The sequence below is a fragment of the Phocoena phocoena genome, chromosome 6 (genome assembly GCF_963924675.1).
Source record: "Phocoena phocoena chromosome 6, mPhoPho1.1, whole genome shotgun sequence".
Classification (NCBI taxonomy): domain Eukaryota; kingdom Metazoa; phylum Chordata; class Mammalia; order Artiodactyla; family Phocoenidae; genus Phocoena; species Phocoena phocoena.
Genome location: NC_089224.1, coordinates 74,781,363 through 74,805,643, shown reverse-complemented (window position 1 = coordinate 74,805,643; position 24,281 = coordinate 74,781,363). Strand labels below are relative to the sequence as shown.

The 24,281-nt window shown below is 41.5% G+C and overlaps 1 protein-coding gene across 24 annotated transcripts in view; it reads right to left on the bottom strand.

Moving 5' to 3' along the window:
* The window catches only part of LOC136124176 (transducin-like enhancer protein 4), a 149,046-nt gene that overhangs the window by 115,739 nt on the left and 9,026 nt on the right, over positions 1-24,281 (bottom strand). For 21 of the 24 annotated variants that reach the window (XM_065878651.1, XM_065878648.1, XM_065878652.1 and 18 more), the window contains one exon: positions 217-279. The exons of the other annotated variants lie outside the window; for them this stretch is intronic. In XM_065878651.1, the coding sequence (XP_065734723.1) occupies positions 217-279 (63 nt within the window). The remainder of the gene's footprint in view (positions 1-216; positions 280-24,281) is intronic. 24 annotated transcript variants of the gene reach the window in all.

Below are 24,281 nucleotides of genomic sequence, written 5' to 3'. Positions count from 1 at the left end.
TGAATTTTGTTTAGCACATTAGAAAATACTCCATTATATAAATACAATTATATTCCACTGAATGTTAATAAGGTGTAAAAGTTGGAATGCGAACACTGTATCTTAGAAATGTGCAATACAAACACCAAGAGACAGACGAGGCCAAGGAGTCAGTTTTATCTTCAAAACCACTGAAATGGTACCTTCCAGCCCAATGCTTGAAACCAACTGCCTTACCTCTTGGGACAGGAAAGGAATGACTTGTGCACAGATAGCATTCAGTCTCTTGACAATCTCTGCCTGCAAAGAAAAGAAAAGAAAAGAAAAGGAAAAAAAAAAAAAAAAAAGGAAAGGAAAGCAATAAAGAGAACAGTCAGCTGGTTACAAATTCCCGAAATATTAACAGGATGATATTAAAACACACTTTATATTCTGACTGGCGGATTTCCTAAGGAAGAGGAAAACTCTCATCAGCAAGCCCATTAAAAGGAGGCAGTGACAACAGTGCCACATTAATAGCACAATTTATTAACCATCATTCATCTTAAAAAGTCAACCTTCAAGCATCAGGACAACATAGAAAGGAATTTAATTTTCATGACTGGAAATCTGCTTTCAGAAGCCTTCAACGGGACCCTTGGTCATTCTAATGTGGTTTTACATAAAACCTTGCGTCTTTTAAATTTAGATGGTAAAGATACATTCCTCCCTATACCCCAACTTCCCTCACCTAATAACTCACTGGAGTTTGACATTTGCAGCCTCTGCTTTATCTAAACACAGGCACTGAGATTTCATGAGCAAGTCCCCAACCTCCTTAAAGAACAGCACCCAACCAACTCAGGTGAGCTGACTACTTCAGATCCTTAGTTATAAACTGTTGGGAAATGGCATGTTTTTGTCAACCATTAAAATTTCCAAATGTGTCCCACCAGGGTTTTCAGTGTGCAGAGGTTTAGAACATGCTAAAATCCTCCTATACTTATCAGAAAGCAATTATTTATATATGGTGACTAACCTTGGGAACATTAATTACCATTGTACTATAGATCTGCAAAAGTCCCAATAATGTCAGATAATAGAGTGTATTCTCTATTAATTTGGTAAGTGTTCAAATTTTAGACAAATAGGATTCTATAGTAAGTTAAAAAAAAAAAAGAAACGCCACCACTATGTTTTCTTTAAAAAGCTACTCAGGGGCTTCCCTGGTGGCGCAGTGGTTAAGAGTCTGCCTGCCAATGCAGGGGACACGGGTTCGTGCCCCGGTCCGGGAAGGTCCCACATGCCACGGAGCGGCTGGGCCCGTGAGACATGGCCGCTGAGCCTGCGCTCCGCAACGGGAGAGGCCACAACAGTGAGAGGCCCGCGTACTGCAAAAAAAACAAAACAAAACAAAACAAAACAAAACAAAAAAAAGCTACCCAGAACTTCACTGATCTTCACCTTAATTTACATTATCAGATGGCTCCTTATATACTTTAGTATGTGACATGTAGACAACAGGGTTTTTACACGCATATACACAAAAAACTTTTTTTCCAGTTTTATTGAGATATAATTGACATATGGCACTCTATAAGGTTAAGGTGTACAGCGTAATGACTTGACTTACATATATACTGTGAAATGATTACTGCAGTAAGTTTAGTTAACATCCATCAAAACAGCTTATTTTTTAATGATGGAGTGAGGAAAAAGGAGAGGCAAGAAGTGATGGGAGACAGAAAACATAAAGCAATTACTATTCCTGAGACATTCTTAATGTAAATTCCATCCAGGGTCAGTTCCTCATTTTATACGAGGACAAAAATTCTCCTTTTCATGCCGAGTCATTACCAGAGTGACAGCAACACTCCACTTGTACAATCTAGGTTTCCTTCTTTCATCAGCAACCCTTCTGACTTTGTGGCTATGCAATCTTTTAAATACCAGCACCTTAAAAACTTTGCCAGCCAAGAGAAAACACAAATTCACCATGAAGTTTCAAACCTAAGCTTTCCCTTCCAGCCTGCATTCCTAACAGGATGGACAAAAACCCAGAACCAATAAGCAGCAGTGAATAAGGACCCAACTGTGCTGACCTGATTTAATTTACTGCCCTGGCCCCGTGGAGCATTTAGCTATCCTTTAAGAATGCTTAAACCACCATGAAAAGCTGCAATGGGAATCACCAAACCACTCTCCACCTGGACCGAACATACCACAGTGGTTACAGGGTGAAATTCCAGTGCGAGCTGAGAAAAGAGAGCAGCATGCACCAGACTGAAAGCACTAGTCTCACAGGCATTTGGTGGTTAAGCTTTTTGTAGGCAGAGGTGGAGGGGGAGAGAATAAAAGATAATGAGATACTTTGGGGCAAACCAAACTGATGATTCTAATGCTTAGAACCATCTGCCAAGCATATTTTCCTCATTATGTTGTTTACATAAATAAAATAGTCCCTTGCTAGGAGGGTTGAAAAATGTGTGGGCACGTAAGAAAACTGAGTTCTCTAGTTTGCCTACATAACCCAGGCAACAAAAACTACCCTAAGGAAACTCACTCATCTGTCAAAATAAAGACCAAGAGGTACTTATTTGGCTCCTTTAATGTGGGGCCTAGGCCATGTTAAGTCTGAGCAACTATGAAAAAAAAATCTACATTTCCTTAAAAATAAATGTAGAAAAGCCAGAAAGTCGTTTTATTGACTCATGTATGTTAAGATACATACATAACAGAAAAAAGGGGGTAGAAACCTTCCAAACTTTTTCTTTAAAGGTCTCCTTTTGTCTAAAAGACTTCTTAATTTCTTTAAGTTGTCACGCCAACGGATTTTCCTGGTCAGGGGGGTAGGATGTGTGTGTGTGTGTGTGTGTGTGTGTGTGTGTGTGTGTGTGTGTGTGTGATTTCATAAAATTAAGCGGGTCATTCCTCACTGTGAAAGCTAAAGTTGCCTCGGAAACACTGCTGCTTCCATGGGCATCTAATTTTGCCTCTTTTGTCCCACAGGACCCAGCTTTAGGGAGGCCATCATTTATTTACAGGCCTTTCCACTGGGCTTCAGCGATCAGCCAATAATACTGTGGACACACACTTCTAATGGCCTATGTTTTGAAACTGAGTCTAATCTAATGGCTGGGGCCCAAACTCCTTTTCTAGCACAGCCATTAAAGGATGTAGGTTATTGCTGTTGTCACCACTGATATTTGTCATTGTAATGTAATTAGGGCCCTAAAATGATGCATTACAGCCCTTGGCACAGCTTCTATTAAAATCTTTTCTTCTGCTCACTGAACTGCGACCTGCTTTCTGATGAATAACAGACAGACAGCTTTAGGGTAAGGAGCAGATTCATCAAAGAAGTATTTTTCAGCTTTGGGGAAAGAGAGGGGGAAAAAAGGCAACCCAGGAGGAAAAGCACCAGGGGAGGAAAAGCCACAATATACATTTGAATTTCATCTGACCACTTGAAATTCTGATTGCATCTGATGAATCTTGCTTAGACAATATATTTCCCAGTCTTTGAATCACATGGTTAATCAGGGCTCTAATCTGCTATCCATCAGCCTATGCCAGTGCTGTAGCTTCCAATCAAATTTATAGGTGATGCGGCTCATGCATCCCTGAGCAAGTACATTCACAGCCCATTTAAACAGGCAGAGATTCTGAAATACAGCTGTGAGGGTTACTGGATGTTATCATGGTATTCAATGCTTTATGGAACTGCTAACTATTGCCTTCAGATGCCCATGATATTCCAAAATAGGATTAATGGCCTCCATAAAAGAACAATTGTTCACGCCAAAATATAACAAAATGATTGTTTTTGCAGCCATAGTTTGTTAAATACATTAACAATTTTGACACTTCTATTACGTTTTCTTCGATCCATCAATATATTCATGAAAAAGAAAAAAGTCCCACACGTACTATTTTACTACCCTCAATTCACTACCATTCTATTTCCTCCTTCTATAATGTCCCTCCTTTATGCCACCCTCCAATAAAAAGAACCAATAAAAATAATGACCATTCCACTTAAAAAACAAAAAACCTGTCTGGGCAAAATTTTTTAGAAAAAGGCAACTTAACAAAAGAGGCATTCTATGAAATCCCTTGGTTATGCACTTGGCACCCGGCACATGAACGCGGACAGACTAACCGACCCCTAAGTGGTGACGGCCAGTGGACTAGCAGCATGACCGGTTAAGTGATGAAACAGACAAACAGCGAGAAAAACCATTTATCGTTTTTTTCTTCACACTCCAACTCAAGAATCATTGCAAAATTTATTAACTACCTTGCATCATGGGAAAGTAATGTCACACACCGAAAAGAATGCCACAGTTCAATCCCTTCATTAAAAAGTAACAAATACTAAAGCACACAATATAGGATATTTTCTTTATTACTTGTAACAAATTAGTTATTTAAGTAAGACAAAAAACTAGTTAAGCCTACACTTTTATTGAATTACATCCCCTCAAATAGTCCTAATAAAAAATCTAATTTTTGATTATTTCTGCCTATGACTTCCTTAAAAAATAAATTTTATTTTAATGACATAATAAACTTGAGAGAAAGTACAGATTACGTTATCGAAGACAAGTATCAAAAGCAATTGTTCGTTTAACAAATGTTTGTGTTTTTGTTCTCTCATCAAAATAGGAACAACACTACTATATAGTATTGTTGAAATAAAACAGAGTAGCAAAACATTACTAAGAAACCATTTCAGTAGCCAATGGGGTGGGAGGGAGGGGCAAAAAACCTATTAGAGTTTCAGGAAAACATTCTTAAAGAATAACATTTCACAACTGATTTGTTCTTGTACAGCAGTTTCTTTGCCAGAAAAATGTTTTAAGATGAATCTATGTATTGTATTAAGTGTTTTATCAAGAACATACACCCATCTATTATATTTAAACACCGAAAAGTGAAGAAAAATTCCCACTTATTCTATCTGAAATGCTTTTCAGAATAAGTACAAATAAATCTTGCAACCCTCTCCTTCAACCCCCTTTTACCACTACAGAACCAAGACTGCAATTTTTTGTTTCAATCCGAAAATATCTTGATTTGTTATTGATTTGTTCCAAATTATCTGAGAAACAGTACAACTTCTGGAACTGATCCTGCCTGTCCATAGGTTAAAAAGTCAGAAGACTAATGAGAAATTCTTCCCAACTTAATAAAAATCCAGACTACACATAGGAAAAAATATTCAAGCAGTACTATTTCTCTAAACTGACAGCTCAGTGTTTATCTTGTCATCAAATTTCAACTTGACAAAAGAGGTAAGAACATGTAATAAATAAAATTCTTTGTATTTTTTTAAAAAGCCAGACTGGAATAAGGCTTAGAGATTTAGATCAAAGGTACTGTCAAGCACCACCAGCAAGCTGGTAAACCAGATGCCTAAGTTATTTTGGTACAGGTGATTATTTTGCACAAAGTATTTTATACTGCTTAATAAAGCAATAAAATGAAGTAGTAACATTGTAAGAATCAATGTAATAGGACATCTATGAGTTCCCTAAAGGACTGATTCAAACTACTAAGACTTTTTTTGCGATGTATTAAGACAATCTGTAAAAGCTCTCATCATCCCACTTCCTCTAACAAGAAAGAGACACTGTCTCGGAGTACTCAATTAGTATTACCTTGAATGATACAAAAGTGCCAATATTCAACCACTTTTTTTTATCCACTCCCCCCCTCCCCGGTGAGTTTAACTAAAGCAATGATTCTGCTGATTGTAATATCTCAAGCAATGTCAATCTGCTTTGGGTTTTGAACTCATGTTTATGCTACTTTACTGCATGCCAATTGTGCTTTTAAAGTGCCCAGCATGCAGTTATTAACTGCATATACTGAGGTATCCCACTTGTTTGTCCTAACAAGATATTCAGGTGCTACTGTTCATGGTGCTAGCGTAGGAACACACAGGATGATGTCTTTCCCAGAGAGTATCACAGAATACCTACATTTCACGAAACTATTTCCATCTATCCCCAAAGGTGAAGCTGTATTTTACTGAAGCGTTTTTGCAATGGTTAGAAGAAAGGGTCCCTTCCTCTCACCTCTTGAGCTTTCTAGACGGTCTTTAAGGGAATTCCCAGATATTTGCCTATTATCCTACCTACATCTTCCGGGCTCTGGTTATTGTGTTTAACTACTGTTCCAAATGTCAAGAGTGGTATTTTATCACGGTTGAGAATGACAATCATTTTGCCTGACAGACATCCAGTTAATACCCCAAGGTCAAATCATTTTGGTTCTCAAGTCTGAAAAACACTGGAACCAATGGTAAGGTTATACTCAGCTCTACCAGAGGGGTGGGGCAAGGAAAATGGAAAAAAAGATGGGCGGGAAAAGTGGGATGTCAGGAGTAGGGAAAGCAAACGCCTTCCTCTGGTGGACTTAACCCCAGCCTCTGCAGAACCAGGTGGTCAGAGAACCTGATGACCGAATACCAAGACACTCAGGGTTCTGCACATGCTCATTTCCTCCGCACTCCTGGGCCAGTGTATCACACCGCAAGCCCTGCCAGCTATTTTCTGATTTCTCCTCTCTGTCTCTGAATCACTTTCTTCTTTTCTTTTTTTTTTTTTTGCCCTACTCTTTCCCACTGACATAAATGTACAGGTGCCTTGAATGAGGATTTACAATTCAGCATTTTCATTCTCAGCAATGGTTGGAGGGCACAAATATTCCTTGTGCCCATAGTAGGCGAAGATATTCACCTTGGTTTCCCCCAAAATGATTTCAATGTACGTGAGAAATATCTGAAAACAGAGGAATTTGAATATTGGAATAAAACCAAAAAGAAAACAAAAACAGTAAAGGGTCTTACCAAGCTCTCATTGAGGACACCTATTCTCCAGGAAAGCAACAAGCCACCTTTCATACACTGAGAGCCATGCTCTACTTTTCAGTCTATACTCTTAGGTTGGGCTAAAGGCTTCCTTGTCTACTTCCTTCTTGTTTATCTCCATTTTTCAACAAATCTTCATCTATATCCATATTCCTCAGCACTTCCTTTTCTCTTGTCCTTTCAATTCTAGAATGACCTCTATTGGTTTCCTCTTCCTCCTCCCAATTACATAAAATGTCTACTCTTTGAAGCCATCACTGCCAAGGTACCCTTCCATCCCCTTCAACTGTTTTCTCTGTTTAATAAAACAGTCAGCTCTTTTCAAAAGCAAAGTTTTGCTCTTCCTCTGTTTGCACTTACACCGCCCTGCCAAACACGTGCCCTACCATACAGGTCCCGACACAGCAGGCAAGTGCATCCACAGGGCCCGCCAGAGATCTGACCCTGGCATCAAAAAATGGGGGTGACCAAAGCCTGGCAAGGGTAAGGGAGAGTCCCTCTGCCTGGAGCCACCTCCCTCAGACCTCGTCATGGCTCACTGCCTACTCATCATTTCAGTCTCAGTCCACAGGACCCCTCCTCAGACAACTTCACTCAGCATCCTCTGGGGCTCCTTCTCCCTGTCACCCTCCAGCCCATTACAGTCTTCTTCACAACATTCATAATCACCTGAAATTACCTCACCTATGTTTTTGTTGACATGTACTGGCGTAGTGCTTCTCAAACTTTAGTGTACATACTAATCACTTGGGAATCTGGTTAAAAATCCATCCTCGAGTGGGGCCTGAGTCTACACTTCCAACAAACTCCAAAGTGACACTGGCACTAGGGGTCTGCAGACCAACATTAGGTCTGCAGCAAGGTTACAGAGAATGGAGGCTCAATGAGGGCAGAGACAGATTTGTCTATACCCCAGTCCTGGTACGTAGAAGACACTCAGAAATATTTGTTGAGTGACCAGAAGAAACTGCAGTCCAGGTTCGGTGGCTGGAATCTCCTGAAATCTTTTGCAAGCATGCTAAAACTGTTTGGGAATAGTTATAGCACTTCAACCATAAAGGAATACCCGTCTAGAAGACCTGCTTATACTGATTTGGTCTGCTTACCTCTCCAACAACATCTTTTCTAGCATTTCGGATGCCATACTGCTCAAAAAGAATAATAAGTAATCACAGTGGGCCACAAAAGGAAATGCAAATCCACTCTGGACAGTTCTTGACTGATAAGTAAATGATTAAAGCTTCCATTCTGAAACCATGGCAGGATGTGCGTTTTAAAAGATCATTTGCGAAATGCAAAGGAGATGCCACTCAACCTCCTTCCCAAGATTATTCACCAGATTGTGATCACCTGACCCACTGGAATTGGGCTATTTGTTAGAAGGCACACTGGGAGGGCACCTTGTATAGTGAGTCATGATAAATCTCCCCAACGGGATCTCCAGAGTGAATTAGTAATGGCTGAAGAGAAGGTCCTAGCCAGGGACCAGCACCCCTCACAGGTCTCACAGGAAGAGCGATTCCTGACAATTCCAGGTGTAGTGGGTCACAGGGGTTACACACATGAGCTCAAGTGTAGACCAGCTCGGGCATATCAACCCTGCTCAAAGCTTGGACATTTAGTGGCAGTATTGGGGAGCGACAGGCACAGCCACAGCATGAGGACCCCTAGAGAGAATATGCCACTGGAATCCCTTCCAAACAAGGTCCAGGAATTGCTCAGCGCCACACTCATGGGATCCCATGTATGGATTTAGATACGCGAATCCACTCCCCACAAGCCCAGACAGACCTGTGTGAATATGCTCACTGTAAGGGGGTTCTAATAATTAGGAAGCCTTTACTTAAATATACTACTTCCTTGCCTGTCTCTGTGGAGTTTTTCTGTCATGGGTGCAGTGTATGCCCCACAGAAGTCCACTATCAACTCACTGATTCCTCACCCAAACTCTTTAGTGACTCACACAGGTACGACTCCTGTACACTGGGAGAAGCTGCCTGTGACAGGCTGCTTAAGAAATTAAAAAAGAAATCTCACACCACAGACTAAGAGCTCTCTATAATCAGAAAAATAATAGCATTTTCCCTATCATCAGGCTCACATCTACCTCTGCTTGTTTTCTTCTTTAATACTTCATTAGGCAGTTGAGAAATGTAAAGGTGTAGAGCACTACGGTCATCTATTTGTGCTCCTGAATTCCTAGTTACTTTTAAAATGTATATCAAGCTGCTTTTTACTGTGCAGGCAGTTTAAAATTTTTCAACATGTGAACCTTAGGAAAAGCCAAAACCACGAACGTAATACTGCCTTTCCGTCCAGTCAACAAATATTTATCAGGTGCCTACTATCTGTCAGGCCTACTTTAGGTGCTGACACAGGGATTGGAGACACAGGAGTGAACAAGACGAATAAGTCCCTGCTGTCATGGAGTTCACACTGTAGGGGCAAGGAGACAGAAACAAACATACACATATATGAAGAGGAATTTCAGATGCTGAAAGGTGCTATGAAAAAGATAAAATGGAGGGTTGGAGAGAAAAGCCTGGGGCAGAGAGGAGATCTGGTTTGAATGAGATGATCAAGGAAAGACGAATAAAGAAGCGATTTACAAGCTGAAATGTGGCTGGAAGCAGCATCACCCAAAGCAGGTTCTATACCAAGCTCTGCAGATGTCATTAACAAGTATGATATACATAAAGAGCTCCTTGGTCAGATGACCTCGCAGAGCTTAAACAAAGTTAAACACGGTTCTTCTCCTGCTGACATCCCACAGCCTCTCAATTGACAATGTAACAAATCTCTGAAAAAGTGTACATAAAAATGCAGTACTAATCACACTTCTCTGACTATGGAACCCCTTCTTCTCAAAGCTCTTAGAGGAGATTATATTTCATGGGAAACACTGAGCTGGCCAATGGTTTCCAGCCCTGGCTTTACACTAACATTAGTAGTGGATCCTTCCCAAACACCAACGCCCAGGCCTCACCCCAAGCCAATGAACTCATACTCTCCAAGGGTAGAACCCACACGTCAGCATTTTATTTTAAAGCTCCCCAGGTGATTCTAATGTACAGGCAGGATTGCAAGCCATTAAGCTAGAGCACAGGATGCATGCAATGAAAAAACGGAGTGGAAAATAAGGACAGAAAGGGTTCCCAGGGGTCACACTGTGGAAGGTCTTGAATGCCACACTAGAGAGCCCGAACTTTATTTGGAAGGCAGCAAGGACCTATCAAGGACAATTCCTAGGAAAGCTATGATAAATACCAGACAGGAGGTCAAGACACTCCAGGGCATTTCTGCTCTCCACCCCCTTCTTGCCACTGATTGTACTTGAGTGGCTGTGGAAGGGCAGAAGAGATTTATAACCACAAAACATACCACAAGAGGAAAGATGGAGGATGAAAGATAATTTCAGAATAGGAACAATATGAATTCCCATAGCATCACAAACGTACGAAATTCAACAAGATATTTTCTGATATCAGCTCATTCATTCACTCCGACTCTAAGCTAGGAGCTATGGTAGAATCAGAGGTAAATGCCGAATTAATCTGGACCCTTTGAAGTTTTTATAATCTAGTATAGCGGAAGACTAAATGGAAATAAACACAATAACGGACAGCACGTGGTAACTAGGTGGTACACAGAGGAGCCCGAGCAGCAAGGAGGAGAGCGGAAGAAACCCCTTCTTGCTGAAGTCATTACAGAGGCTCTGGGGAGAGAGCAGCATCACGTTAGCCATATTAATTCCACAGTTTTTCAATACTTGTCTCTATACTGCCAGGCACTATGTTACCCTCTGAGAAAAGAGATGGGGAACAAGACAGGATTTATGGAGCCCATAATCTAACAAATGAGACAGACACTGAAGAAAACAAAGTGCAAGGTATTTTTAAACGCTTAACAGGAGACACTGTTTCCCTGAGTAACTGAGGGTGAAGTGAGTATGCTAGACAAAGGAGAGAGCGGCAGGGGAAAGGGCAAGAACATTCCAAAAAAGGATCAGCGTGGGACATTCAGAGTCTAAAAATGGGACAAGTGAAAGGGGACAAGATGAGGCCGAATAAGAAGATCCAGAAGAACCCAACGTACTGGGATTATCTCCACCCAGGTTAGGCCAGTTAGGAGACAACCAGATTACTCGTGGTGAGAGTCATCACCATGTCTCACCATGTGGTGGCTAAAGGTACTACTCGTGAGCACGATCAGTATCGCCGTCCTCTGCATCCCAACGTTCATGGATGGTAACCTCTGGGCCAGATATTTCACTTAAGTGTAGACCAATTTTAAGAGGATGACTTCTGTCCCCATATTGAAGCCAAAGAAGAGTAAACTGGTTAAGCCATTCACCACGATCAGAAAGCTGGAGGAGCAACTGAGAATAGATTCCAAGAGACCAGAAGACTGATTGGGTGTGGCTAATAAGCGAGAGGGAAAGGCAATCATAACCTCCCTCTGGGTTTCTGGCTTGAGAAATCGGGTGGATGCTGCTGGCATTTCCTGAGATAAAAATCTCTGGACCACAAGCAGACTTGTGGGGGAGGATGTCATTTGGGGACATGTTGAGTTTAAGTACTTGTGAGACATTCAAGGGAAAGGAGGACTTGGTTACATGCAATGGTCTCAGAGGAAAGATCCAGGCTGCAGAAAAAAATGGGGATTCATCTACTTAGCAGAGTGGTCAAGATCGCCTAGGTAAAGGGTAAAAGAAGAAGAGGAGAGAGACTTGTTGGAAGTACTGGCTAGATTTCCTGGAGTGGAGAAGGGCCCTTGAACAATGACCCAGTATAGATAGATACAGAAGTGTACCCGGAGCTCCCATAAGCCCAGATAAGGGAGCAGAGAAGGCAAAGGCTGCAGACAGGGCAATCAGCCAGGAGTCCAGCACAGCCATCCCAGCATGACAACAAGGGTCTGATGGGAAGTGATGGGGAGGGCAAGGAAAGGAGACAGGCTGCACAGGGAGAATCAGCGGCATGCTGTGACGTCAATAGACGTGGACAATGAAAGGAAGTAAGGAATCCATGATTCCATCCAACATGTAAAGCTTGGATATGGCACTACCATTCATTAATAAGATAGGGGAGTCACAAGGCTGATTTCAAGGTTTACCTGGGGGGACAGTTATGGAAAGGCAAGGAAAGAATACAGACTTAAGTGGCAGAACATTCTGCAAAGCACACCAGACACTGTGAATGATAAACTGTGCAGTGCCAAATCCCAGGTTAACTCTAATTACTAATCCAGTGGAACCATGACTTTAAAGCAAACCCTAAGTGATTTGGGACTCCATTTCTACAACCATGAGATGGGAAGAATAATGTTGCCCCACATCTCACTGGCAGAAATATTTATGAGAGTAGACTTATTAATATAATCCCTTAAGGTAAGTAAAGTAGTACAGTTTGGTTTAAGACAGACTGAGATTAGATAGTGCTACAAATTGAGTAGCTGTATTGTTAGGTATCGATTGAAGCTTAGGGCTCTTCCTGTCTCTCAATTAAGAAGACATCCCTCACTAATTTATACTACACGGGGGAAGGGCTGCAGATCTAAAGACGGGTGGGAGGAGAGACTCACCAGCACAGTAATAATAAAGGACAGTGCCTCCCGACTGATGGAAAAGAGGAATGAGGTCAAAGGCCTGGCCCCAGAAATTTTGCTGTTTCTCCAGTTTCGTGCACTGTGACCCAGAAAAGACATTCTCAGTATTTATGTTTCGCTACTGGTAAAGGATCTCTCTTCCTCTTTTCTTGGTAAACAGATACTTGCCCTGGATGCAGTAAATTTTATATACAGTAGTAAAGAATAGGAGGCTGGGGGCAGAGGAGGAGAGGGAGAGGGGAAGTCAGGCTCAACTTCAAAGCTTCTTGCAATTTAAGGCCACAGGTAACTGTTAAGTGAGACTTACAGAAAACACATTCTTTCTATTAGGAAGATGGTGAAAATGAAAAACAAAACTTCTCTCTAAAGCAAGTTATTAAATTAAGAAGTCAGAAGTACTCAGAAAAATTTAAACGAGTTTTGCATTAACCAAAACACAAAAGGCGGTGCCTCTCAGCTTCCTTCTTGTGACTGTGTCAAACTCCTTGACTTAATATTTTACACACGTCGAACTTGATCTTACCTTTCACCTAACTTGCTTTTACTTTTTTAGTTTGGGGGTTACACTTTCCTTCATTTTATGAACTTCAATTTGTCTATTCCTAATCTATAAAACAACCCTGATAAACCTGTTGATTAAACATTCTAAAGCAGTGCTACTGAAAGTAGTCAGTCCCCAAACTGTTACCCATCAGCAAGATAATGGGCTCATGCCAGAATTAAGTCAACTACTGTTTACTTCCGCTAGATAGGTTTTTTTGGTTGTTGTTCCTCAGTTTTGTTTTTGCAACAATAAAGACATTCCTGATGAAGGGGGCAGTGCATTGATTTATGGTCTGGTACAAGCTCCCTACCATAACGCCCACCATCAGCAAATAGTGCACGGACCTGCCCCAGTCCACGGACCACACTGAGTAGCACTGCTCCAGAGCAACATTCCTACAATACAAACTATAACTTCTCATTGCCTGGTAGTTTAGGTGATAGATATCTTCCTTCAACACAACAGAACTCTCTAACACAGCTCCAATAAGTGGAGCATTCCCTGATCCCCTGCCTGGTTTGTGTAGAGACGCAAGTGTCCACAGTTAACATTTAACTATGTAAGGGGTAGGTGATGGTCTAGAAATCAGTTCTGCAGACACCCCAGCCACAGGGTCTTCCTACAAGATCATGCTGCCTCCTAGTCTGATGCTGTGCAACAACAAACAAAAATAAAATACCACAATTATATACTGTATTCTTATTTCTAAATGACAGGGTTAAAGGAGAGCATGACAAATGTTACAGCTTAAGAATGTTTTCACATCTTTCACAACAAAATACACTCCAAAATTGGAGTTCTCCTTGCTTTGTTTCTTTTTCTGCAAAGAATGTGCCAACATGAGAAACCAAATTACAACAAGATATACTACTTCATGATTCTGTTTGCCCATTTACCCAAAATATTGCTCAGGAATTAGAGGACAGTATGAGCAGGGCAGCCATGAAGGACGAGAAGAAAGGAGCCAGAATTTGAAAGTATAAGCACCTATCAGACTGGGGTCTCAGTGAGCAGAGAGGGGCAGAAATGAAAAGTGCCCCTCATCTCTCTAGCAATGAAACAACCCCCAAACATCAGCTGGAGCTCAGCCAAGCTACCTAAGCAAGATACCATTAAAATTATTTCTATCTGCTGAACTGTTCCAAAGATGCTTGTCTGGAACTTAAGCAAAGAGAGGTTACGCAGAGATACCACACTACCTATCAATCTTGACATCCTAAGTGGAGAGTCTCATTCAAACAGCACACAGACTCCCATGTACTACGACAACTACATCATGGAAATAAAAAATAACAGATTTGGAAGAAATTTCGGAGATTTTGGAGAGTCTCTGGCTCCTTGCTACTAAAAACGTGGTCAGTGGACCAGAAGCATGGGCATCAATGGGGCATCAGAAATGGACAATATCAGGTACCACTCTAGACTTGCAGCAACAATCTGATTTTATCATGATCCCCAGTGATTTGTAGGCACATCAAAGTTTGAGAAGCACTGCTCTGGTTCACTGGTTCTCAACCCAGCTGCACATCAGAATCACCCCTGGAACTTTTAGAAAAATACTGATGCCCAGGCCCCAGGCTGGGGAGCCCGGGACCCAACATCTTATAAAACATACTGATCCAGTCCTATTCCCTTGTTTTATGGATATAGATGAGGAACTGAGACTCAGAAAAGTTAGATGATTTACCAAGATCACAGGAAGTTAGTGGCTGAAATAGGAGTAGATCTAAAAAATATTTAGGATTGTGTTGCCCGTAAAAAAAAGCTGAAGAAACTGTAAAGTTACCAATAAATCAAGCTAATTTTAAAGATCTAAGGTTTCATTTTGGTATATACTTTTTCATACTTTTAAATGAAACCAAAACATACTTATGTTTATTTTACGTATTACCCCTTGAACCTTGGCCAGTTTTTTTCGATGCTGGGGGTGGCAGGGGGCATAATTCTCCATCAGCCACAACACCATTGGTGGAGACACAGTGAAGACTCAGCTTTCGGCTTCTGCCTAGGTCACAGTGGCAGGATTGTGGCTGACTCTTTTTCTTTCTTTATTTCTAAAATCTCTTTAATGTGAATATACTATTTCTTTAGGGGAAAAAAAAGAAAAAAAAAGAAAGAAAAATAAGGGAAAAAAAGCATTCCGAAACCACCTTTTAAAGATCTCAATTTAACTTAGATCGAAGAGTCCAAAAACAAGGACAATCGCTGTGTTCTGGTAAAAGCGTCCATAAGTACAGAAGTGATACTTGGCATACCTAAGACAAAAAACTTCTGCCACGGGCTTCCCTGGTGGTGCAGTGGTTGAGAGTCCACCTGCCGATGCAGGGGACGCGGGTTCGTGCCCCGGTCCGGGAGGATCCCACATGCCGTGGAGCGGCTGGGCCCGTGGGCCATGGCCGCTAAGCCTGCGCGTCCGGAGCCTGTGCTCCACAACGGGAGAGGCCACAACAGTGAGAGGCCCGCGTACCGCAAAAAAAAAAAAAAAAAAAAAAAAAAAAAAAAAAAACTTCTGCCACAACTGCTGACCCTTTTGGTGTTGATGTCATTACATTTAAAATGCCCATAAATTAGCACTAGATACATGGGGGTGAGGTGGGAGGTATGGGTGGAGTGAAGGAAATTAAAAGCTGTGGTCAGACTTGAAAAAAATATCCCATAAAGCAACGTATGTTTCTGACAGTTGAAACAGACTGCATGACAGACAGCGAAACCACATTTCCGCATGGTTTTTTTTTTTTCTGGAATGGATCTGTGGCTTTATGCCACCAAGCAGTATTTTGGTTTACCAAAATGTACTCTATGGCCTTTTTAATTTCATGTTTACTTAACTTTCCTTACCATCACTGTTGTTTTCACTCAACTACAGCAGCTTAAGACAAGTGTCTTAAAGGAGGAAAAAGTTTAAAATACAGAATATGCCTCACATTAGGAAAAAAAGGAAATTAACCACACACATGTAATTCACATTGACTAAAGCATCCGTTGTAATTTTGGTATATAGCTCATACATAATGGACAATGGGAGTAATTATTGAAATATAGTAGTTTCTCAAGACAATTACAGACTCAGCCTCGCGTTTACATAAAATTTCTCAACACAAAAAGGATAAAGAATCACTGACCTATTCACAGTTGTTGGCCAAATGACAGAAAATAAAAAGCAACAGAAGAAAAGAATGACTGGAGCAGAATTTCCACAGCTGATGAATAATTTAAAGGATTCTGTACCTATTTTTAATGTCAAAAAAAAACGTTAAAAGGAAAAAAGCCAAAATCAGATAATTTGCAAACTCCCACTATTATATCTATATAAAGGTAATGGCAGTAATCAAGCAAAATGATGAAGAAAATCTCTCTCATACACTGACACAAAGGTCAAACACCTTCCTTAAAATGTAAGTTCCTAAAACCACTGACCACAAAGGGCTGCCTGGCAAAGTCCACTGTGGTCTCGGTATAGAATTAAGGCACAAATACAAATCTTGCTGAAAAAGAATACCTGAAGTTCTTGGTAAGAAAACAGACTTGGCAGGAGTTGAAGGGAAGGTGCTGATATGAAGGCAGGGGAGAAGCAACAAACCCCCTGTCCTTCCCTCCTCTTCCTTGTATCACTCTTCCTCCTCCCTAGGCACCTCGTCCCCTAGCATAATCAAGACCAAGTTTCCCCTCCAAGGACTCTTTTTCTATTAATGGTACCTTGATTCTGAAAGTGCAGAGGTCAATGTTTTAGGCCTTTCTCTGTTCATTTCCACACCCCTCATTCAATGAACTGCGGGGGTCACTTGGGTTCCTCCTTTCCAGTACCTGTCACCTCTTCAACCCAGCCTCTATCCTTCATGTCCCTCTCCACTCAAATCATTTCAACCACCATTTACTGAACATTTTCTGCCAGGCCCCATGCTACTTGCTGAGAATAGAGCAAATAAGCAAAACCGACACAGTCCCTGCCCTACTGTCTTCCCTATGCTTTCCCTCAATAGCCCATGTAACAGAACCAGCATTTAAGGCCTTCCATGATGCTTCCCAAACCCACCACCTCAACCATTCTCTCCTCTACCAACCAACCAAGGTGGAAATGGTAACCACCACCTAAACATGGACAACACTTTCCTGTCTCTGTGCCTTCCACTTGGAATCCTCCCCTTTCCTTTCTTCCTGCCGAAGAGACCTCCTCCTCTGAGGTCCCACTAAAATGTCCCTACATCCTCTGTAAAAGGATTCTTAATCACTTCCAAGCCAGAAACACTTCCTCCTCTTCTGCCTATGTCACAAGTGTGCCATCACCACACACTGCCATGTACTGTTCACACTGGTCGAAATGCCATTAAAAGATTAGAATCCATGGAGGCAAGAGTTCTACCTCCCCTAACTCCCTAACCCTCAAAGCACCCTGCACGAAGTCTGAGGTCAATTAGCATTTGCTGAACGAACCATTATAAGCCACCATAGCCTTTGCCTTCCATCTGAGGTATCCAACACTGCCAACTCCTAACCATGCAACTCTCCCAGTGAAGGAAGAATAAACAACCTCATGAGGATTCAGTTCCTTTTCAGGTTTAAGTCTTTAGGTTATAATCTTAATCTCTGTAGGTCTAGTTCTAAATATTCAATTTGAGAAGCTAAAAATTTCAATTTAGAAAGTTTATTTTTTGCACGAGCTTCAAACAAACAAAAACAACAAATGCATGCCCCCAAACTGTGAAATCAAATATCAAAGAAAAAGTGGAATTTATAAATCTTGGGAAGTTGGCATGAATACCATCTCACAATACAAATCCAACAAAGATCTTACCAAATTTTTTTCTATATACGTCCTAAACTGATGCAAAATATCCTAAATTCTTGCTTAGATTTTAAGAAAATCCTATTGGCTATGCTTACATCTCTAATAAAAGTATGTCCTAACAATGGGTCTCCTTCTTAAGGTCAGCCGTATCAAGCACTTGCAAGTGAGCTGCCGTTTAAAAAGGTTGTTGTACATAAATGTACTATGTGTGGCCCAGTCTCCCAGATCTGAAACCTCAAAAATGTAAACAATTTTTAAAAAAAATTTTGAAGGCTTACAAGGAAGTAGAGCTCTCATCTCCACATTCCTGGAACCTACATAAAGGAGAAAGTTTAAGGACACTCTGGAATAGTGCAGGACACAATTTTTCCACTAAAAAGCCCAAACATGCACTCTGTCTTCCCCAACTTGGCCAAAAACTGCTTAAGCAAGCAGCTGTGGAAATGCCACCATGTTTTTTATTGGCCACTTTAGGTGAACTATAATATTTTTTTGAGGTTAACCAAGGTAGACATACTTAGAGGTAATAAGCCAAACTCCCAAACAGTTCTACATGCTCCCCCAAATCAAAAGCCTTTAGAACAGTCACCCGCATTCATAGCACAGCACAATGGAATATGCGAAGGGAAAAATTAAGCCCCAATAAAACATGTTCATTGAACAGTGCCCAAATAGTCAAAAATATAATAAACCCATGTGAGTAGACTCCCAGGCTACTTAGAAAACTCAAGACTCCATTTTGTTTATCACAATGTGGTCAGGACTAGACAAACACAAGCACAATGCACTCTGACCCAATCAAGAAGCTAAGTGAGAGAGCAGAAGGACTATTTGGTAGCAACATCTGCCCTGAGTTTTCAGCTGGGGTAGATCAGGCCAAGGTGTTATGCTGAATTCTCAGGTGGCCCAGTCTATCCTATCTTGGTAATAACCCAACAGGTATCCCAGAGAATGGCTGAAATACTGGGACTGTTCAGCATGGACAAAGGAAGGCTAATGAAGGACAACACTTTTGAAAAACTGTTACCTAGAAAGGAGCTAAGAAGTAAGAGTGGGACTTTCCTGGCAGTCCAGTGGTTAAGACTTCGCCCTTCCAATGCAGGGGATGCAGGTTCAATCCCTGGTCAGGGAGCTAAGATCCCACATGCCTCACGGCCAAAAAACCAAGACAGAGAACAGAAGCAGTATTGTAACAAATTCAAGAAGAACTTTTAAAATGGTCCACATCAAAAAAACTTAAAAAAAAAAAAAAAGAATTAAGACATTCTCGGACCCTCAATGGGTAGCCAAGACAAATGGGCCTCACTTAAAACAAGAAATTTCCAATGAAAAAGATGATTACAGAAGACCATGTAACACCCTCATTCTGAACCTGAAATAAGAACCCACCACCACCACCAACCCTACTTTGCTAATCATCATGAGAACAGCATAAGAAAACGTGAAAATACAAGTATGGTTTGACAGGTTCTCTCAAAATTATCTCAGACAAGGCTGATGCTTGGCCTCTACCCATTAGAATGCCAGTAGCACCTCTGAGTTGTGACAACCAGAGATATCTGCAGATACTGTCAAATGTCCTTGGGAGCAAGGAACTGCCCTGTTTGACACCACTGCTCTAGAGAAATAGTTCCCAAACTCCTCCATTTGGGTCCAGGTTTCCTCACTGGATCAGTGAGTGCTATGAACTCTTCTCCCACAGAAGAAGGCATACAATTTTGCATAGAAGTTCAAGGACTTTGTGGATACTTTAAAACTCAGCCAAGGACCCCCCCCATCTGGACCTCCATTCATCTGGAGATGAATCCAATCCTAAATTTTAAAACTGCCCAACTGCCAGCTCAAGGGCCTGTGGCAGAACTGCAATGAGAACTCCTAACCTCGAATTGCCTCTCGAGGCCATCGTTACTCTCCCTAAGAGTCCTGCCTAAGAGCTCAGAAACAAAGCTTATATACTGGTGGTTGACACTCTACTACAGGAAATGCAGTGCAATGAAAAATTAAACCATCCCTTCAGTTGCTCCAGCGTTTCCTCTGTTAAGTTCCAAAGATCGTTTCAGATGCCAGAAATACAGGAGTAACACAACACATTCTTCTCTTTTGGAGCTTATATCTTAGCGATGGATCTCTACTACGATCTCTACTATGATCTCTACTGAGCTCTACTATGTCCTTGATTCATCAAAGGTCAAGATTATACATTTCCCCCTTCTTTTATTTAATTACAGTTAACTTATTATAAACCAAGCTGAAAAGTCCAAACCTTCTCTAAGTAAAGGACAATGTGAGAAACCCAAGGACTTAAGATCTCAAGTTCATTGTAAGCCAGTTTACAGGCCTACAGTGTCATCAGGGTAAACCTCAGCTAAAGAAACTGACATCGGCACTGGATTCTGGAAGGATAACTAATCCCAGGAGCTAATTACACAACAGGTAATAAACTACTACATGTACACCCCCCTCTTAACACTTTGGGAGAAAATTACTGGATCACATTATAATTCATGTTATTTCTGAAGTTGTACGATTAAATTTTCGAACACTATACATGCCAAATGAAAAGCATAAAAACTAATCACTTTAAAGCAGCACTGGAATTATATTATATACATATAAAATACATATAATTTTTGGGAATTCCCTGGTGGTCCAGTGGTTGGGACTCAGCTTTCACTACCGGGGCCAGGTTCTATCCCTAGTCAGGGAACTAAGATCCCGACAACCGCGGCGTGAACAAAAAAAACAAAAAAACAAAAAAACTCTGAAAACAGGTGTTAAAAGGGACTTTCTGAGACTAAAAAGAAGTCTCACTTCTGTTCATTGGGTCATAGAAAATAACCAAAACCAAATGGTCATTTTAGATCAAAGGAACTAAAAGAGATCTCAGTGTTCACTTACACTCCAATTTTAAGCTGAGAAAAGTACAGTCCTAAGAAGTTAAGGTACTCAGCAATAACACACAACTGGTTACTGGCAAGGTCGGAACTAGAATCTGAATCTCCTGACTCAGTCAAGTACTTTGGGGGAAGTAGCAGAGCATTTGAAATGTCTGGAGAATTGACAGAAATATCTATCACACCAGTGATCTGAAACTGAGCCAAACCCAGGATCTATTTTACTGGTTGGCTGATCTCAAGAACTTATTTAATTTCTATGTGTCTCAGCCTCCTCATATACAAAATGGAAATAATAATATACAGTAATAACCTCGTAAGGTTATTGTAAGAATAAAATATTATCTGCACAGCAAGCTCTCTAAAATCACTTACTGTTACGATTACTACTCTTGTAACGACACGGTACCATCTCCACCAATAAAAAACTAAGATATATTCAAAGTTCCTTGTCCCTTGAAAAGAAACAGAAGCCTGCAACTTTACTGATTTGGAAAGAAGTTAGCTAAACACACCACAGTATGGCTAAGATCAATATCTCCCCACACTCACTCAAACCACATGTACACAGACCTATTAATAGTAAAAGAATTCTTCAGATACACAGTGACTAGTGATAGAGTGATGTCCAAACTGAATTTTAAATTCAGTTAGGAAAGATTCACGTTTTCATCTTTAAGAAGGCAAATTCCACATGCTAAAACACATATATTCTTCTTTAACTAGCCTCACTCACTCCTAAAAAGCAAACCGAGCTCAGTTGCTTTTACTTTGTCTTTCCACTTGTCATTTTTCCACAAATTTAACAAGTAGGCACCACAGGCCTAACGAGGCTTGGAAGCTCAGCGTTTGTTATCCTACAACCACAATATGCCCTTAAAAATATTAAATCGCGTGTATTCTTGGCTAGCTCGATCTGAATGCAGGGATTCCCTCACTCACCAAATATTTCATGACCACCTACTGTGTGACAGGCAGTTCTCAGCACTGGGGACACAGCAGAGAACAATAAACACCCCTGTTCCCACGGAGCCTTACCTTCTAGTGGGAGAGAGCAGACTGGCAAGAAACAAGTTCACATCTAGTGTTTGCACAGTATACTTTAGGAATGCAAAAACAGCCAGTTTCATTAAGCGCTCTGCTCAAAGTGGATCCAGACTCTGTATTTTAATTTGTGATCCCAAGCCTCCCTTTCGGCGGGGCCTGGACTCTGGGCGGATAGCAGGGAGGAGAGGGAGGCTCTGTGCTCGCACACAAACACACAGATCAGGTCTCTAGCTAGAGTGACACTCTAACACTTCTTGGATGGACGGGCCGGCAGCGTCCCCATCGTCTCGTGTTGCATGCAGCCGAGGACATCCCAGAAACAGGCGCACTATTTGCTGATTGGAAACAGCGCGGTCAGTGAAGGGAGCCCTGGAAGTGGAGTCAAGAAACCTACTGTTTCCTTTTCTGCCAACATCTCTCGTTGTGCCACCTCGGGTGTCCGCTGACCCGCGTGAACCCTGGTCTCCCCGCCTGCAGGCTGATCCTCCTGTACCGTGACACTGGGCTAGTCTCTTAAGTCCTTAAGCCTCGGTGTCATCTGTTCAAGGAGGGCAGTGGAATGACACTGCTTGGCAAACTGTCGGGTACTCCACTGACAGAAGCTATTTAAATAAATACATGGATCCAAGCTTGCTACTTGCTTTACAGGAACATCAGAAAGATTAAGGAGAACATATAAAGCGCCTTAAGCTCTCTGTAAAGAAAGGGTGTTACAGGGTACTAGTGCTCATAATTTCTACAATTCTTTCCAGTTATATTTCCTTGCATTTTCAAATTCTTTAACCAAAATAACCCACAGACCTTCAGAAGCACAATACATATGTAGAAAATAAGAACAGAATCCTAATTAGAATAATAACAATTCAGTGAAATAAGCTTGCTAGGAAATCAGAAAGTCAATATCCATCTTCCTTGCCTCAGCCTCTCATGCCTAAGCTGCCGGGGCTGAGGCGCAGCGGGCTGGCCAGGTTTTATGTGGAGCCCAGTAGAGCAGCCAGCCTTTCTCTCCATCCATCACAGAAACTCCCTCCACAATACAACCGTGAAGTATTTGTGGGCAAAATCCTCAAACATGATGACGAAGTGACCCATGCACCAGACGGCAGAGGACCTCAGAGGTGTCTGGGGGGTCTTTTTCTTCCACTTCTTTGACAAACCAGCTATGAAAACCCACACCTTCCCTTTGTCCCCCTGGACGGAGTACTGTCACACACGGCAGCTCTCTGAGGAAAGGTGGGCTCAGTGGTAGAGAAACCAGCAAAAGCTTGGCATAAATGCTGGGTCAAGGCCAACGAAAACAGAGAGGGCATACAGATTTGTGTTGATGAATGCCAGCCAAATCTCTCTTTACAGATAGAAAGCAGCTACCACTGACAGCTGTTGCTAAGGCAGAGTCAAAACGACTCTAATTTTCGCTTCTGACTAAAACTTCTCAGGCCCGTCCCCCTTAGAATGAGTAATTTGGTGAGCTCTGTTTGCAGTGAACTTCCTCTGAACATGTCAAGTCCTAAGTCTCGCAACCCATCATTATCAGTATAAATACTCAGTTGCCCACACCTACACGTGCTGCCTCCAGCTTTTCTCCCACAGCCCAGCTCACAAAACTGATCCTAACTTAGCCACAGGACCACTGGATCCGCCACCGCAGCTAAAGAGCTAGAGTTTTTTAAGAGGAGGTATGGGGAGGGATCAAGGGAAAATACCTTCTAAAAATTACATCCCTTTCACCGGCTCTGCAGTGTCATGTCAAATAAAAATGTTCTCACTAAAAACAAACACAAATTACTTCTCAATACACATTTGAAACACTTAATTCCCAAATGACTTTATCTATTCTATAGTACAAAAAGAAAAAGAAAAAAAAAAAAAAAAGAAGTAAAATTCTAGGAAAGACAAAACGAAGAATGTGAGAACAATGGGCCAGTGCCTGCACTATCTCGGCGTCACCGAGGCTGGAACTGCACCTAAAAAGATGCATCTTACCCCTCAGTCCACTAGGCCAACCCGGCTCAAAATGATATTATTCAGGATACAAAGAATTTTGCCCAGCAAATAAAATAAGCTAAACAAAAATAAGCAATATCCAGTAGGGATTAAGGGGCAGTGAGAAAGGAAATATCCCTTTGTTTGAATGCTGCAAAGAAAGCCTTTTAACAGTATAAGCAAAACATTTGCCTTCATTTAAAAGTTTGAGTTGTGTGCAATTTCCTGCATCTAAGAACCTCTTTCTGAACTACAAAGAGGCCACAAAACATCACATTTTCCCCTCCCAGCTTCCCCCTTCAAAAACCCACAAGACGGTGATTAACAAACAGCCCGTTGTCTTCAGGCACAGTTTTAAAAGCCACAAGGAAAAGATAAAAGTTAAATGGAAAAGCAAGTTTGTAAACAAATGAGAAATAGGTTACCCAGGGAGGAAGTAAACATCTTGATAAACAAGCAGCTCTCCTCGCCCCATTTGTGGGAGACTCCAAGTGAAAGCGACCCTCGCCCTCTTGCCCACTGACAGTAGTATGGATGGAGAGTCCTGGGCCAAGCCTTCTGGCCCTGACTCTAGGCAGAGCTGCA